This window comes from Bombyx mandarina, chromosome 20 (assembly GCF_030267445.1).
Source record: "Bombyx mandarina strain Sakado chromosome 20, ASM3026744v2".
Taxonomy (NCBI): Eukaryota; Metazoa; Arthropoda; class Insecta; order Lepidoptera; family Bombycidae; genus Bombyx; species Bombyx mandarina.
The window spans coordinates 7,634,646-7,653,277 of NC_143226.1; the positions used below are offsets into that span (position 1 = coordinate 7,634,646).

The window sequence follows — 18,632 nt, forward strand, 5'->3', positions numbered from 1 at the left end:
TTGCAAAGTCAAGTTAAGGTCCGATATCTTATTATTTTGACCGAATATCCTGTCCAGGATATTCAGGATAAATAATGGTAGTTTTAAAACGTTTAGTTCTGTTTCTCTATTCAGACGGATTCTATTAGTTTTTTAACTGCGTACATAAAACGAATTTTGTTTGCCTGTTATCGACGATCTACCACGTAAACCATAAAAAAATATGTTGATTGAAATCTTTTTTTTTTTTTTTTTTCAAAATAACTTGTGGCGGTAATGTAGCTAAAACCTAAAAGCTGCCAGGAAGCTGAAAACTAAAAACAGAAAATGTAGTACATAAAATTTCCGCTTATTTGTTTGTTCACAGTTCAAGTTATCAAGTGAAATACATTTGTGTTGAATTATAAAAAAAAATGAACATAGTTTTCCTAACCTAAAAGTACGTGTTATTATCCGCAACATGCTTGGTCAGATTACAGAAATACAATTATCAGCAACACGCTTCGTCAAAAAGTACAATACTTATTTTCAGTTACAAGCGTCGTCATGAGTAACAGTAAATAAATAAATAAATAATAAATAAATAATAAATAAATAATAAATAATAAATAAATAATAAATAAATAATAAATAAATAATAAATAATAAATAAATAATAAATAAATAATAAATAAATAATAAATAAATAATAAATAAATAATAAATAAATAATAAATAAATAATAAATAAATAATAAATAAATAAATATCTACTAACAATCACGCCACGTTAACTGGTCCCGTGGTAAGTTCGTAAAGAACTTGTGTTACAGGTACCAGATAACGGAAATAAGTGTAAGATTTCTATTATACACATACATATATTTTAATATTTAATATACATCCATAACCCTGGAAAAGAGATTTATATTTATCATACAAACATCTTCCCTTGGCGGGATTCGAACCCGCGACCCCCTTGTGAAGTGACTATGTCACTTACCACTACACCAGACGGCCGACAGTACAGTAACAGTACATAAAATGTATCTTAATCTTTATGTGTCAATGACTATGGTCGAATTACGATCAACGCCCTACTGTTTTTACCAGTGAAACCGTATACGGAACGATGGTGCGGTTCAAAAGAAGTAAGCGGGAAAACAGAGGCGGTTAGCGATTTTGTTTCATGCTTAGAGTTTCGGTCGTTTGTCATAGAGTGTGTGCCCGACTTGACGCCGAGTGGAGGGTGCACTTATTACGAGAGGATCACGATCTCTCTCAGCCTCTCTGTGTGAGGGCCGTACGTTATACCGATTATAAGATAAATTGCTATTATTGTAGACGTTGTAACTATACTAAGATCTTAGAACTTATATCTCAAAGTGGGTGGCGCATTTACGTTGTAGATGTCTATGGGCTCCAGTAACCACTTAACACCAGGTGGGCTGTGAGCTCGTCCACCCATCTAAGCAATGAAAACAAAAATCTTATTACCGCCAGTGGCCAAAATAGGAAAGTATAGAAAGTTGGGTAAGTTTGTATTGTCAAGGAACCATTGTCATGGTAGCAAGAGCACGGATTCTCGCACACTCGTCTCCTGACATGAATAACAGCTGAACAAACTCAACTGTGAAAGATCCTCTAGCGACTACTGGAACATTCGGGCTTCATAATAAACAAAGTTCATTGGAGATAAAATTAAATGTCAAAAACAAGAAACACACCCGCGAGCGAAACTCGTTCTAAATAGGGACGCTACCTGCGATATCGATAAACTTTTAATAAAGATAAAATAACAAATCATCCGTACGGGTTTCATACGTTCGGGTTTGAAGAGTGGGATCACGTTTTGAGGTTCTACGATGCAATTGAGACTTCGATCATGTGTCATTACGATAACTACGGCACCAGCAACCTTTAAAGCCAGATTAGCGGTGAGCTCATTCTACTCATCTACATCATCTAAAAATGAACATACCATATCTATAGTAATATTATAAATAATAGTTTAAAAATGCTAACAAAAAACGCTTTTATAGAAAATCCAATTAAAAAATAGAAAAAAATATTAATAAATTTGAATTAAAAATAGTTTAAGAAAAATTTTAAGAAATTATTTTTTAGTTGGATTTTCTATGAAAGCGTATTTTGTTAGCTTTTTTTAACTATTATATATTTTTCATTTTTAAGTTGAATTAAATTTACTTTTTTTCTATATTTTTTTAATATTGAGTTGTCATCAGTCCTTAATAAGTATACCAAATTTCGAGTTAATCCGACGTTTTGAAGGGGGTCAAGATCATGTTCAAAGATTCCGTTACATACTAACATACATACGTGTGAAGCTAATAAAAGCGTATTAATAAATCTGAAAGTTTCTGTGTTTGGATGAGATGGTTAGTCGATTACGAAAAATTGCCTGAAGGAATTTGGATGAGCATGACATAATCCGGGTATAGCCGGCCAATATACGGGCAACATGTTAAATTTTTGGCGAATTGCTAATTTAACCAGAAAGCCCTGAAAATTTTGTTGTGATGGGAAAATCAGAAGGCAAAAGAACCCTCGGCTGGTCACCAAGCCGTTGGTTAGATCAAGTAACCGCGCTCACCGGACTCTCTGTTCATGACCTATGCAAGTGTAGTGTTCGTTCACGCGGCCCGTACTAACTTAAAATCATTCCAAGTCATTGAATCCCGTTTTTGCAGGATAGCCACCGGAGCTCCGTGGTTCGTCAGGAACGTCGACCTCCATGACGACCTGGACTTAGAGTCCATCAGTAAGTATCTGCAGTCGGCGTCGATGCGCCACTTCGATAAAGCGGCACGACACGAGAACCCTCTCATCGTGGCCGCCGGTAACTACATTCCCGATCCTGCGGACAGAATAGAAAGCAGTCGACGTCGGTGGGTCGCGTTTCCGATCGGGTGGTAGATTGCTAGGGTCGTGTTAGCAACGTCATCAGGTTTGAGCCCCGTGAGCTCACCTACTAGTTAAGGCGACGCTGATATACCCTCTCAAGGCTATCAGCTTTGGAAGGAAAAAAAAGAAAAAAACACTCTCTGTTACAATCGCCCTGAGGGAAGCCGAAAGCTGAAAGTAGTAGATGATGGTACAATACGGCAATGAAGTATGCGATTAAGAAGAAGAAGAGAAACACATGCGATGTTAAGATTGGATCCCTCTGATAACCCACACTATCTCACAAAGTGAATACATAGCTTTTCACACGGACAAACTAATTATGCCTTTTACAGTAAAAACGTTGGCTATTTTCATGAAAAATGAAAGTCAAAGGTACCGACAATCGTACGTCAGTTATAATAACAAGCCGCCCCGGGGGCTGGAAGCCGGCATTATTGATGAGTAGCGACGTGTTGCATCTCTAGTGATGTGACTATGAATCCTTTAAATCGAATGTTTTATCGAATATAATGCGATATCTCGCTGCTCAGCAGTGTTTGTTTAATATTTAGAATGCAAACTAAAAAATCCTTGTTAATAGTATAAAGTTTAATCGTCGTCATTTTATTTCTATCGTAATGGTTGCCTGCTTCAAAACAGAATAGGTATTTTTTTTTAAAATAAATAGCAGCTATCTTTGATCTAGCAGATTGAACCAGATGAGGTTTTATGGCTGAAATATGCAGAGAGAGAGAGAGAGCAGCCCGCACGAGCACAATACGTCTCATCATTGCAATAAACCTCTTTTTTTGATGAAGGAAAGATCACTGGTCGCCTGGAGGCCTTTTCAATTTCAAAATGGACAGGTGGGCGAGAAAGGGGTCATCCAGAAAAGAATATATAATACAATTATCCGTGCATCTCCATTGTTGTGTGAAAGAAGCCGCTGTGATCATACTAGGTAGCTCTAAAGTATTAACTAGCATTAAGTACTATATTTGTACTTGCATAATTAAATCTAATGAAAGAAATCTTGATTTTGTATGTTCATTGAATAGAAATTAAATCCATTGTTGATTATTATTTTCATTATAAATGCAAAAGTTTTTTTGTTTGTTTATTTGTTACGCTTAGTTTAGAACGCGGGACATTTCATCAATAAAAGTAATATTCATCGTCATGGTCGGTTACTCTTGGCAGAGCGGTCGTGGTCATGTGGAAGCCTTGTTTATTAAAAGTAATATTAGGAATATGATTTTGTTCTACATCAAAACCAAAGAAACCACATTTTTTTTTAAATAAATAAATAAATATTTACTAACAATCACGCCACGTTAACTGGTCCCGTGATAAGTTCGTAAAGAACTTGTGTTACAGGTACCAGATAACGGAAATAAATGTAAGATTTTTATTATACACATACATATATTTAATATACATCCATAACCCTGGAAAAGACATTTATATTTATCATACAAATATCTCTCCTTGGCGGGATTCGAACCCGCGACCCCCTTGTGTAGTGACCATGTCACTTACCACTACACCAGACGGCCGTTTAGAAGCTAGTAGTATATTTAAAGGTATAGTAAAGCCATGGTTTACAGTGAGACGTATCCGAAGCGAAATCATCTGGCTTCCAGATCCAATGTAAATAATAACAACGATTGTCTCTTTGCTTTAAATTCGGCCTTAGTATTCACGAGGCTACCTTACTTCGTTTAGCACTCAAAATCACATCATCCCTTCGCGGCCCATGAAAAAATCGACAATGCAGCACCAGGTCATCTTTCCCCATTCCTAAAATCCGTAATTACAGTTTACATCCATACATGAATATTATATTGTACTATAATGACGGCGGTGGTAAAGGCGAGCAGTAACCATCGAGTGGTGGGCGTTTCTACGAGCAAACACAATGAATTATCAACCGTGGGAACTGACGGGTCGCGCTTAGAGACGCTAAGGTACGTCCGACACGAGTTCGTTTTGAATTTCCAGCGATTACTTTCTTTTTCGTACCTATTATAGTAATTATAGTAATTTTAGTATTTTTACTGGTGGTAGGACCTCTTATGAGTGCCTGCCTATTTCTGCCGTGAAGCAGTAATGCGTTTCGGTTTGAAGGGTGGGGCAGCCGTTGTAACTATACTGAGGCCTTAGATCGTGGGTATCGTTCGACCCACGACGAGTGGGTGGCGCATTTACGTTGTAGATGTTTATGGATTTCAGTTACCACTTAACACCAGGTGGGCCCATCTGAGCAAAAAAATAAACTCGAGGGGTCATACTAGACTCACCAGGCAAGTAGGTGAGCTCGCGGGGTTCTAACCTGAGGACGTTGCTAGCAGTAGCCCTAGCAAGAGCAGTGCTTCGCAGAATCTACGACTGGATCTTCTCAGTCGGGTCGCGTTTAGATCCGGCGAGAAACTCTGTGGGCTGCTTAGAGTATCTAAACCCTCTAAGGTGGGCTTTGTCTGTGTGTTAATTTACTTGCCGAACCTTTGAACGGTGACCGGTGCTTGAGGTATCTAAAATCACCGTTAGTGGATCGGGAGGATCCGGAACGACGTGTTTGGGGCGAAGCGGCGACGTCGAGTGTTTACCATCCGATTGCTGACGAAACAACTCGAACATTTATCGACCAAAAAACACAATACCAACAAACAAAGTTACTTAATCTATTGTTTTTATAATTATTATATTATGATGTTTTCTTGACGACGTCCCCCTAATGTTTCGGTTAAATTCTTTAGATCTAATTGTGCGGGCGAGATGAAAGCGACGCCGCGGGCTAGGTGTCGCCTGTCACGCGCACCGCACTCTAACGAGTAGGGATGAGGGTACACGACATCGATAAGAACGTGTCCAACTAGCACCAATCGACTTCAGTGTGTACAGTGGCGTAACGATCTAAAGTCGATTTAACATTTATTATATTACAATGGCATTAAATTTAAGATATATTTTCCAGAATTCAATCATCCAGAAAGAATAAAAATAATCTGCGACAGCGACAGCTTATAAATATAAATATAAATATTTACTAACAATCACGCCACGTTAACTGGTCCCGTGATAAGTTCGTAAAGAACTTGTGCTACAGGTACCAGATAACGGAAATAAATGTAAGATTTTTATTATACACATACATATATTTAATATACATCTATAACCCTGGAAAATACATTTATATTTATCATACAAATGTAGGATTGGTAAGAACGGAACGTATGAAAAGAGTGTGGAACGGAGCGTTAAGATGTGAGTGAGAGAAAACGGAAAGAAAGAGAAGAGAATGACAGATGGAATGACAGAGAATTGGAAGATGGCGAAGACGGTTGAAAAATGAGTAAGACGTAATAAAATTAGTGTTAATTATTAATTACTATTATAATAGAAGATTTTGGAATAGTGTAACTTTTATTTTATGCGCTGCGATCCTTATTCTACATTTTTGGGGGCTCGTCCGGGATAAAAACAAATATTCATCCGAGATAAATGACAAATATTCGTTCGGGATCGACACCATAAAATTTTCAAAATTTTAACGAAAAAACGTGGCAAGAAGAAAAGACGAAAATACGACGACGACGAATAAACGACTATTATTAATAAGAAGACGAATTAAAAAACGTATGAAGATTTAAGAGAAAATATTTGAAGACGAATCACGCTCACGTTGTTAAAAAACAAAAAAACGGTGACAATTATTTCAAGATGTCGGAGAGTCAAGGAACTTTTACATTTACGGAAAACAAAGACGCAATTTTCAACTTAATTGATATGACTAAGTTCAGTGGCGAAGATCACACTTACACCTCGACGAAATGGGCGCAGGATCTAGAAGACAACGCCGAAATATTTGGATGGTCGCCTCAACAACTACTTATCATAGCACGTAGATCTTTATCAGGAACAGCACAGTTATGGTTAAAGACGGAGAAGGTTCATAAAAGTTATGAAGAACTCAAGGCAGCCGTGCTCAAAGAATTTCCTGACGTGATGAACAGCAAAGAGATGCATGAGCTCATGACGGCACGCAAGAAACATAAAGACGAGTCATATTATCAATATATGCTAATTATGAAGGAGATGGGAAAACGAGCGAGATTCCCAGATTACGTTGCCATTCAGTACATCATAGACGGCATTACAGACCTGGAGATGAATAAAGCAATTTTGTACGGTGCGGTTACTTATCCGGTGCTGAAAGAAAAGTTGTTGTTGTACGAAAGGATCAAGGAGAAATCTGCCAAACAGAATGCCGAACTACATATTAAACGAACTGCAACGGCTTCGGTTAGAGATTCCATGTCAAGAAACAATCAGTATTGTTACACTTGTGGAGAAAAATATCATCGAGCTAGTGCATGCCGAAATGGAATGAAGTGTTTCAGGTGCAATGAATTCGGCCATATTAGTTACAAGTGCACCAATTCTAACACAGGAAGTACCGAAAGTTCGAGTTACACGAAAACGTCGGTAAAACAGCTGCCGAGAGCTGTCAGATCAGCCAATCAACGGGTTCAAATGCATCCATTGATAAAACAGTCCGATGTAGCACCGAAAAAAGAATCGGTTATGTTCGGAGCGACTTCGTCGGAAAATCGGAGCGAAGCATGCGGCCATGAAGAAATTTGCAAGATGAAGGATGACAGCTGCTATGACAACGACGTCATGCAGGTTGTAAACAAACAACGTGACCAGCAACATAACTCAAATAAACCATTAAAATCTGTGAAAATAGGTGATAGATTAATAAGTGCATTAATAGATACGGGTAGCGACGTGAATTTGATGACGGAAGATCTGTGGAAAGAGTTAAACTTGCCGTGTAACGATGATAACATGATTTTATCTGGACTAGGACTCTATAAAATAAGGTCGTATGGGAAAATCTTTGCATGTATAGTTATTGATGAACAGTGCTATCCCAATGTAATTTTTCATGTAGTACCGAATAAGTCAATGCCTTATAAATTGATTATAGGACAAGAGTTCCTACAAAAAGTTGTGATGTTAGTACGTGAGGGTGCTGTACTCTTCTTTACGAAAGGTGATGAATGGTTGTCGCGGGTAAATTGTTGTGTGACTGAGGTTGATGTGACTAGTCATATCACTAATCCCGATTTAAAGACGAAAGTTATGCGGCTAGTTCATGAGTATAAGCCGATACAAACAAAAGAAGCTCCTATTAAGATGAAAATAGTGTTAAAAGATGATGTGCCAATAGCTCAGCGACCCCGAAGAATATCACATATGGAACAAAGGATAGTGGAGGAACAGGTAGACGAGTGGCTACAAAAAGGAATAGTACGGGTTAGTTTTTCGGAATACTCTAGTCCATTAGTCTTGGTTAAAAAGAAGGATGGTTCAACTCGCATTTGTGTGGATTACCGTTTATTAAATAAGAAGATAGTAAAAGATGAATTTCCATTACCAATCATTGATGATTTGATTGACAAGTTGAAAGATGCTAAGATATTCAGCGTACTAGACCTCAAAAACGGATTTTTTCATCTTAAAATAAGTGAAGAATCGGTGCATTATACATCTTTTATAACTCATCATGGACAATTTGAGTTCCTACGTGCACCGTTTGGTCTGTGCATCTCACCTAAATGTTTTATGAGGTTTGTGACAATAATCTTCAGGGAGTTAATAGCAAAGGGCGTCATGGTAATATTCATCGATGATATCGTTATAATAGCAGATTCAGAGAGTCAAGCTTGCGACAGATTAACCCAAGTTTTAGAGGTAGCTTCGCAGTATGGACTGCAGGTAAATTGGAAAAAAGCGAAACTTATTAGTCGAGAAATAGAATATTTAGGGCACTTGATAAAGGATGGAGAGGTTAGGCCAAGCCCGGAGAAAATTGAGGCAGTGGTAAGATATCCGGAACCTAGAAATATTAAACATGTGATGGGTTTTATTGGCTTAACGTCTTACTTCAGGAAATACATCAAAGATTTTGCGAAGATTGCCAAGCCATTGTCAGATTTACTGAAGAAAGGTGTTCCTTTCATATTCGAACACGAGCAAAGATATGCTTTCAATTTATTGAAGCAAAAGTTGACCAGTGATCCAGTATTGAAAATATACAACCCCAATTTACGAACAGAGCTGCACACAGACGCATCCAGTCAAGCTTTAGCAGCAATACTGTTGCAATTACATTCAGATGGTGGATTGCATCCTGTGCATTACATGAGTCATAAAACGACAGAAACTGAGAGCAAATACTCAAGTTATGAACTAGAGGCACTTGCAGTAGTAGAGGCTGTAAGAAAGTTTAGACATTATTTATATGGAATCCATTTCAAAATTGTCACAGATTGCAAAGCCTTTGAACAGACACTTAAAAAGAAAGATTTGACACCGAAAGTGGCTAGATGGGTGTTTATGCTAGGTGAATATGACTATGAGATTGAGCACAGAGCAGGGAGTAGAATGCAACACATTGACGCTTTTAGCAGGAATCCATTTGTGGCAGCTGTAGTTAGCCTCCAAGAAGAGATGAGACATGCTCAAGAAACAGACGAGGAACTCAATGCTATTAGACAACTAATATTGAAAGAAGGCCACTATCACGACTTCTGGATCGATAATGGCATCCTATATAAAGGTGAAGATAAACGATTAGTAGTTCCTAGGCTTATGGAGAAAGAAATTTTAAAGACATTTCATCAAAATGGTCATTTTTCAAAAAGAAAAATGAAAGAAACCATAGGACGAGATTATTATATTAAAAATATGGATAAGAAAATTGAAGAAGTAGTTTTAAGCTGCATACCTTGTTTATTAGCGACAAGGAAAGAAGGTAAGCAAGAGGGTTTTCTTAATCCCATAGATAAAGAAGGAACCCCACTGCATACTTTACACTTGGATCACATTGGACCATTTACGGAAACAAGAAAGCAGTATAACTATATTCTTACCATTATAGATGCATTTACGAAGTTTACATGGCTTTTTCCTACTAAGTCCACATCGAGTGCAGAAGTATTAAATAAGTTGCGAATTCATCAGCAGACTTTTGGTAACCCAACCAGAATCATAACGGATAGAGGTACAGCTTTTACCAGTGACATTTTTGGAGAATATTGTAAAGAAGAAGATATACAACATATAAAAATTACCACTGGAATTCCTCGAGGCAATGGACAGGTTGAGAGGGTTCATCGTATCTTGATTCCAATGTTAACCAAGCTGTGTATAGAAGATAAATCACTGTGGTATAGGCACGTTGGTCAAGTGCAGCGAGCTTTAAACAGTACTTACCAACGATCAATAAATACTTCACCATTCCAATTGCTTATTGGAACAAAGATGAGATGTATAGAAGATGTGAATATGATTAAACTTTTGGAACAAGAAATTATTAATAGTTATGATGAAAACAGAGAAAATTTAAGACTGAAAGCCAAGCAACAGATTCAGAAGATACAAGAAGAAAATAAGAAAACATTTAATGATAAGAGAAAACCTAGTTCACTTTATGAGTTAGATGATTTAGTAGCCATTAAGAGAACTCAATTCGGCCCAGGGCTTAAAGTTAAACCCAAGTATTTAGGACCTTACAAGATTATTAAAGTTAAAAGAAATGATAGGTACGATGTTGAGAAGCTGTATGATACTACCGAAGGGCCAAAGAGGACTTCCAGCTCTGCAGACAATATGAAGAAATGGCCAGATAAGGATGAATGATTGTTTGTGTGTGTGCTTGGATATATAACTGTTGTATCTATAATACTACTCACGTATCCTCACAAATTTTAGGCTATGTTGTTAAAACATATTTTGTTATTCAGAGCATAATTTTTATTTGTGTAAAAAGTAAGACTGTCAGATTCAGAACTATTTTATTTTTTAATGTTGTATGGAGGAGCCATATCTGAGGGCAGATATGAGAGCAGGATGGCCGAATGTAGGATTGGTAAGAACGGAACGTATGAAAAGAGTGTGGAACGGAGCGTTAAGATGTGAGTGAGAGAAAACGGAAAGAAAGAGAAGAGAATGACAGATGGAATGACAGAGAATTGGAAGATGGCGAAGACGGTTGAAAAATGAGTAAGACGTAATAAAATTAGTGTTAATTATTAATTACTATTATAATAGAAGATTTTGGAATAGTGTAACTTTTATTTTATGCGCTGCGATCCTTATTCTACACAAATATCTTCCCTTGGCGGGATTCGAACCCGCGACCCCCTTGTGTAGTGACCATGTCACTTACCACTACACCAGACGGCCGTTAGTTCTGCCGTAATAAAAATTATCCAGCATTTTTTTTGTTTTGCGGACCATTTGGTGCTTCTTTGTGAGTAGCGCCTGGAGTATGATGTCCTCCCTTGCCCCCCGCTACGCCACTGAATGTACCAACTTAACTTTGCTACAATCATCCAAACTAAACTATACGCTATTCACTTGCAAACTTCAAGAAATCGGTGTATAGGCCAAATTAATTCTTATCTTTCATGCAAACTTTATAACCCTACTCTTATGTGAGAGATGACATTGGAATGCCATTAACTTTGGTTGCGACAAGAGCTATTATGTATGTATTATATATCATAAGGAATAAAATGTTTTATACAAATTATTTTCAGCTCTTTCGGTGTGTAATATATTATAACCTATTTGTTTCTTAAAAAACAAACAAAAAAAAACAGAACTATTTGATGTAATACCATATACCTAGAAGAACAGTGTTGGTTTATATGAAATTTATATTCGAATTTGCATTAAATTTCAGAAATTCTAAGGGGGCCACTTCTGACACTTGATCCAGTGCACCCAGTGGTGCAAACGCAGGCTATACACAGTTAATTCATATATTGTGTATAGTATATGTTTAATAACTCTACTCTTGCTACTACTATCTACTACTATACTTAATACTACTATTAACTAAACATACTTGGAAATCCAAACTTTACCTTGCGATGTGTCGAGAAGAATGCGTTGTTTGCAAATGTTGAACAAAGCAGATAATTCTCAGACATCTCTTTATAGACATATCGACAGCTTTGGACCTACCTAACTTACACAATTATATTAGTTTTGCTCCGGGAACGATGTCCACTAGACTCGATTGGCCAGAACATATTTAATAACACAATTGTGAATTTCACGTCATTGTGAGTGGCAGCTATTAAATTGTGAAACCGGTGTAGTCCGCGAGCTTGTCTTTGCTTAAAAAAATGAAAATGTCAAACTAGATTGAACAAATTTAGAATCGATAATCGATAAAGCACCATCGCATCACTAGTTTGTTTCGGAGAGAGCGTGTCCGTGGCACGGCTCGCACTTGCCACACCACTACCTCACCCACTGAACTTATATTTATTCCGTCATATGCAGACAGTTTGCGTATTAAAAAAAAAAGACTCTCATTTTGTGTGTATATATATATACAGCATTTATGGCTTAATAAGGCTTAATAAATAGGGTTTCTAGAATTAATTGTGTTTTTAAATCATTTGTTTACTTAGGGATACTTCAATTTTCATTGTCACGTTCAACAATTAACTAATTTAATATGAAGGAGCTATATTTGTGGTCACATAAATGAGATGATAAGGAAAAGCTTATATAGCCAGGCTTGGTCGTCAGGCTATCATAGCCAGAGTATCGTCGTCGTTGTTGTGGCCTAAAGGTTAAGACGTCTGGTGCAGTCGTATTTAGCGATGCAACGGCGTTCGAATCCCGCAGGCGGGTACCAATTTTTCTAATGAAATACATACTTAATAAATCTTCACGATTGACTTCCACGGTGAAGTATTAACATCGTGTAATAAAAATCAAACCGCTAAATTATAATTTGCGTAATTACTAATGGTATGACCTCTTGTGAGTCCGCACGGGTAGGTACTACCACCCTGCCTATTTCTGCCGTGAAGTAGTAATGCATATCGGTTTGAAGGGTGAGGCAGCCGTTGTAACTATACTGAGACCTTAGAACTTATATCTCTAGGTGGTTAGCGCATTTACGTTGTAGATGTCTATGGGCTCCAGTAACCACCTAACACCAGGTGGGCTGTGAGCTTGTCCACCCATCTAAGCAATAAAAAAAAGAATGTCCAAATAAAACAAATACTTCAAGGCCATAATTTGCATACTCTCAGGAGCTTCCTCAAATGTCAAATAAAACGGTGGGGTGAATTTTTCGTGTGGCTGCATGACTAAGGCTTAGGCCGTTTAAAATTTAGTTTAGCAGTGGGAAGAGGATAAGGTTATTGACTCACCGCGAAACCCCTTGATGCACTTTTGATATTTCTCATAATCGAGATTTTTCTACACAACCGAACAACAATAATAACAAATTTTTGTTTTGACATTGACACATTATCTTAGTTTTTTACCGCCATTTTTATTTTCATTTTTTTTTTATACGCAGTTTTGCTTCAAGCGTCAACAGATGGCGTGGATAGTGGATTGAAGTAGGAATTAGGAAAATAAAGCCTCAACATATGGTACTTAACCTTAACTTTCAAAATACCACCACCACCACCATCAAATTTCGCAGATATTATTTTACGATATCCTTCACGATCGAAATCGGATACAAATCAGGATGGCTTCGAATATTTGAAGTAGGTACAGCGGGTGTGTTGTAAAACTGAAAACGTAACTGACCAGTCTCCTTTTCTTTTATTGCTCTTGTAGGCAGACTAGCACACGGCACACCTGATGGTGAGTGGTTATCGTCGCCCATGGATTACAGCAATGCCAGGGGCAGAGCCAAGTCGCTGCCTACCGCTTAATACTCTCCACAAGCCTCGTTTGAAGAAGGACATGTCATGCGCTCGCGAAACACCGTGGAGGGGAGCTCATTCCATAGCCGGATGGTACGTGGCAAGAAAGACCTCTGCAAACGCACTGTGGATGACCGCAGTGGCTCCAGGTAGTACGGATGAACTCTACTCCGGTGGCGGGCGGTGCGATGGTAAAAACGAGATGACTGTATCAACAGTATCAGTCTCGAACTTACGATCTCTTGAAACACGCATGACACTGCTGATTCCCAGGTCCGTGTGTACCAAAGCTGTTTTGTGTGCTAAACATGATAGAATCCGTGCCCGCGCATAGGGAGTGCTGTTTGTTTGCTTCTCGTGGAAATTGTGTTTTACGTGTCGAACGATCGGCTGAACATTTTATGTCAGTTGGTTCCGTATTAAATAATTCATTGCCCAAAAAAAATACGGAGAAAAATCAGTGAAAACCCTTTTGTTTGTCTTTGCGTGCGCGATGCGTGAAACCAGCTCTCGTATATACTCAAATTTCGATGGATTTTTTCCCTATATTTGTCGATCGAATTTATTTTTTACCAACTTTGAATTTGACTTGGAACGAAAGTGATATAAATGTGAGATTTTCTATAAAATTTGGGCCAATAAAACAGTTGATTGCTTCACACAAACTTGATTTTAATTCAGTATTTATTATAGCAAAGTAAATCAATCAAACACGTATTTTGTCATCCGAGATAATATACTAATAAGTCTGTCCACTATCACGTCAGATAACTACCCACATTTCTCCTTCCGCTTAAAAAAAATTATATGTCAAACATTAATTCGCCGTCTCTCCTACCTTCTAACATGATATCTCCTATCTCTCTCAATCAGTGATGCTCCACATTTTTAATTTTAATTTTTATTGCCCGTGTAGGTAGACGAGTATACGGCCTATCTGATGAGGTGAGTGGTTACCGTCGCCCATGGACTTCAGCAATACCCGGGGTAGAGCCAAGCCACTGCCTACCAAAACATCCGTCATTCATCCATACATTCTGTTCCTACATGTGCATTTGTATGTAGGATATCTTCTTAGTTAAATTAGAGCCATTCTCTCATAGCCTATTCTCGCAGAGGCTCGTTAAATTTGATGACAATGATTTTTATTGTATGCATTACTTGAATCTGCATCCAGAATCAGGTCCACAGTGAATAGCCCAGACATGAAATATTGCTAACGAGTATAATTTTAAGAGCTGGTTTTAAATTTGATCACGACTTAGTTGCTACACTCAGATTTGTCAATACGAGATCACCTATTGTACAAATTACCAACCCATTGACCGATTTTAATGTAAATTTTGTTTTAGTACGCAATAAAGCTCTCTCTCTTTCTCTACCTCTCCGCAGGATACGTGACTGGATCTGTCTTTTTGACGAGCGTCAAAGGAGACTTCAGCAGTATATGTTATTCACTGTTTAGTTTGGCAAAATTTTTTACATGCTTCCTCTTGTTACAGCTACAACAACAAACAAAGAGCACAGATCTCCGGAACAGGAGGAGACCAGGTCCTCGCCGACGCCCGGCCCCCCGAGCCCTCAGAACAACGGAACTACTGGTACATTTATATATCTTATATATTTATATAGATACCAGAGCATCATTATTTTGTGGCTTACCCATTTATAGCATTACAGCATACTCGTACAAGCCTTTTAGTAGGAAGGGTATTACAGTTGTTTTTTTTTAAAGGAAAATAACCAATTGTGATTTGAACGTCTTAATTCATGATTGGTAGCGACATTGCTATGATATATGCCTACCACCAGCAGTAGTAGCAAAAACTAGTGGCTATCACAAAACAAATGGGCCCAAATTCAGAGAGCTAGCACAAGTGATCATAAAAAATTCCAAGCATGGAAGCAAAGAGAGCTGTTCTTTATTAGTTATTCGGAAAGTGCCCAGAGCACGGAAATTCATGATGACCCCGGAATTTGGCAGACCAGCTACTAATAATTGATTGATAGAGAACAACCGGTTTTTCTGGTAAGAGTGCGCAGAATAGTATCACAGAACTACTACTGCTTTCAGGTTTTAATGAAAAAGTCCGTTGTCATGTCGCAAGACCCATCGTCATTGAGCCCGGCATCTCCAATGTCTTGAAATCGGGCCTAAGGCATTTGTATTGAAGACTAAAGCGAATTCTGACTTTCTTTAGAGCTTTATACACAGAGTTCAAAATTGAACGAGCCTAAAAACTATGCCTATCTCATACCTGTACAGCAGAGTTCCATTTTGTATAATGTTAATAACACAAACTGATTAGTTCGACCGGCCAGTAAGCGCCAAGTGGTGCCAAGTGGTGCCAAGCGGTGGTTAGAAAGAAAATGAATTATAAAACGGGTCATTTTAAAAAGACTCCTCACAGTATTATCTTCCACAGCAGCTCTGTCCTCAACGGAGTCCCTTTCTCCTCCACTCGCTGATGGAGCACGGGCCCCAGCTCTGCAGCGGCTTCGGCGATTCCTCTCGGCTCTGCAGCAGTTCGCCACGGACGTTGGTGCTGAAATCGGCGAGAGAGTTAAACATCTTATCCACAATCTTGTGGTATGGAAGATTTGTTTCTTGAAACTTTCAACCTTCTTATTGTTGTGAAGGGGTATACTGGCTCACGCACGTAGCCCTTAGTTAACGCCGTCTATGAGACATGAGCTCTCGATTAAATAACAGTGATTACCCAATCTTACAAATCGAAAGAAAGGGACAAAATAATCATAAGACATTAGATGGGTGGACGAGCTCACGGCCCATCTCTGGTGTCAAGTAGTTACCGGAGCCAATAGACATCTGCAACGTAAAACCCACTTTGAGGCATGAGTTCTAAGATCTTTTTTTTAATAGTACAACGGCTGCCGCGCCCTTCAAACCGAAACGCATTGCTTCACGGCAGATAGGTGGCCTCGTATAAGTAAGTATGTTGGCGTCCAGGCAGGTACAATGAACGTCGAGGAGTTCCAGAGCGGCGTGCAGGAGTGCACCAACTACCCGCTGCGGGCCTCCGTGCCTGGCTTCCTCCGCGCGCTGCTGCCGCTAGCACAGCGAGACCTGCACGCGCGGGCCCGCAGAGCCAAGCAGGTACGCCACACCCTCACACTCCATAATAAAAAGGGGTACCAGGACGGGCAGATAACCAGGAGGGAGGTTTTAGTCTGTGGGTCACTGATCCACTATCTCAGTGAAGTCGGGCATGCCCATTGGCCCGGGCCCTTGGGTGGATCTCCATGAGGAATTCCTTCCGCCCACGCGAAAAAAAAACCCTCACGCCACCCTCCCGCTGGACCAATGAGAGCTGTCGTGGCGTGCAACCTCTTTGACAGGACTTTTTTTTTAACGGATTTTATGACCTGGTAACTTAAGACCTTTAAGTCATGTCTTATTTTAATTGTTATTCTTATTTTTATGAAAAATGATAATATGAAGTGAAATGAAATGAAGATGATTAATTTGAGAGATTAATCAACTGGGATGAAAATTAAATATAATCACAGTAAAATGGTGGTCATGTACTGAGATTTTTTCAGTGGACTTTTTTGAGGATCCCGAGAAGTTACGTCCAGCGGCTTTGTTTCATTTTCCCACATTTATGCACTTTCATAGATATTAAACAGTTAATGAACCACCGTTATTACACATTTAAACCTGACGAAACACTAAATAGACTAAATAAAACAAATCACACAACTTCACTCCTCACGTTCCCGCAAAAAGTCCTTGACAGGACACAAGGCCTACAACGACTAGACAAAGACGGACACGAACCAGACGACAAGGAACGAATTGACCGTTCTCAAATGTACATAAAATAGACGACAAAAGAACAAACCGACTGTTCAAGAGCATACTTCTCCCCACTCTATCACCACATTCATATTATCATTGCATCATTGTATAGACCATCCAGTGCGATTGTTTTTCTGTTCTACAAAACAAGCGTTAAGCTAAGTAAGCACATTGAGTTTCTCGCCGGATCTTCTCAGTGAGTCGCGTTTCCGATCCGGTGGTAGATTCTGCGTAGCACTGCTTTTGCTAGGACCAGTGTTAGCAACACCTCCGCCCCGAGAGCTCACCTACACGCTACACCAATGCTGATAAATCCTCTCAAGGCTATCAGCATAGGTAGAAAAAAAACTAAAGCCACGTTCATCAACAGACCCCCCTCCAGTACATCAGATCTCACGAGCACCTGATCTTGGAGTCAGGAGGAGACTCCAGCGACATATTCGCCCCACAGCATCCCGGGACAGTTCCCGAAGGAGGCATCAAGAGACGAGCGAGTGATCCGTGAGTAATACATAGATTGTTTTAGTATAGTATATTAATTATTTCTAAGCAGCGCTCATAGCAAAAATACAAGGAGTATTTTGTGATCGAAAATTGGATATTTTTTTAAAACTATTGACCTGACGTTTATTACTGCTGACATTTCGAATAGTTTAAGTTTTTGTGGTCACGGAGGATTAAGTAGTCACTCATCAACGTTTTGCTTGCTTATTGCCTAATACCTGACTACCTATTTCTGCCGTGAAGCAATAATGCGTTTCGGTTCGAAGGGCGGGGCAACCGTTGTAACTATAGTGGGACCTTAGAACTCATATCTCAAGGTGGGTGGCGGCATTTACGTTGTAGATGTCTATGAGCTCCGGTAACCACTTAACACCAGGTGGGCCGTGAGCTCGTCCACCTAACTACGCAATAAATAAATAAATAAATCAATTGACTGTTGTGTTGTATTTCCATTTTTTCGCACAGTAATAATGTAGACAGGATAGTTTGTTTGAATTGGGTTAGAATTAAATTTGTTTCTCTTTACTTCTTATTTTTTACAAAAAATCTGTCAAAGTTCCAAGAAATTCCCGCCATTTTACTTAACTTTTTTTTTAAGTCAGTAATATTGACTTAAAGGTCGAGTCACCCATAAACGTAAACAAATTCACGCACAATCTTCCTTTTATTTGTTTCGCTTAG

At 38.7% G+C, this 18,632-nt stretch overlaps 1 protein-coding gene across 2 annotated transcripts in view; it reads left to right on the top strand.

Annotated features, from left to right (window-relative positions):
- nvy (CBFA2/RUNX1 partner transcriptional co-repressor nervy) overlaps nucleotides 1–18,632 on the top strand; it is a 90,206-nt gene that overhangs the window by 54,725 nt on the left and 16,849 nt on the right. The window contains exons 3-6 of one of the 2 annotated variants that reach the window (XM_089736046.1): nucleotides 15,127–15,225; nucleotides 16,051–16,214; nucleotides 16,596–16,742; nucleotides 17,818–17,948. In XM_089736046.1, coding sequence (XP_089592172.1) covers nucleotides 15,127–15,225; nucleotides 16,051–16,214; nucleotides 16,596–16,742; nucleotides 17,818–17,948 — 541 coding nt within the window. The remainder of the gene's footprint in view (nucleotides 1–15,126; nucleotides 15,226–16,050; nucleotides 16,215–16,595; nucleotides 16,743–17,817; nucleotides 17,949–18,632) is intronic. The other variant, XM_089736047.1, reaches the window with a different exon arrangement.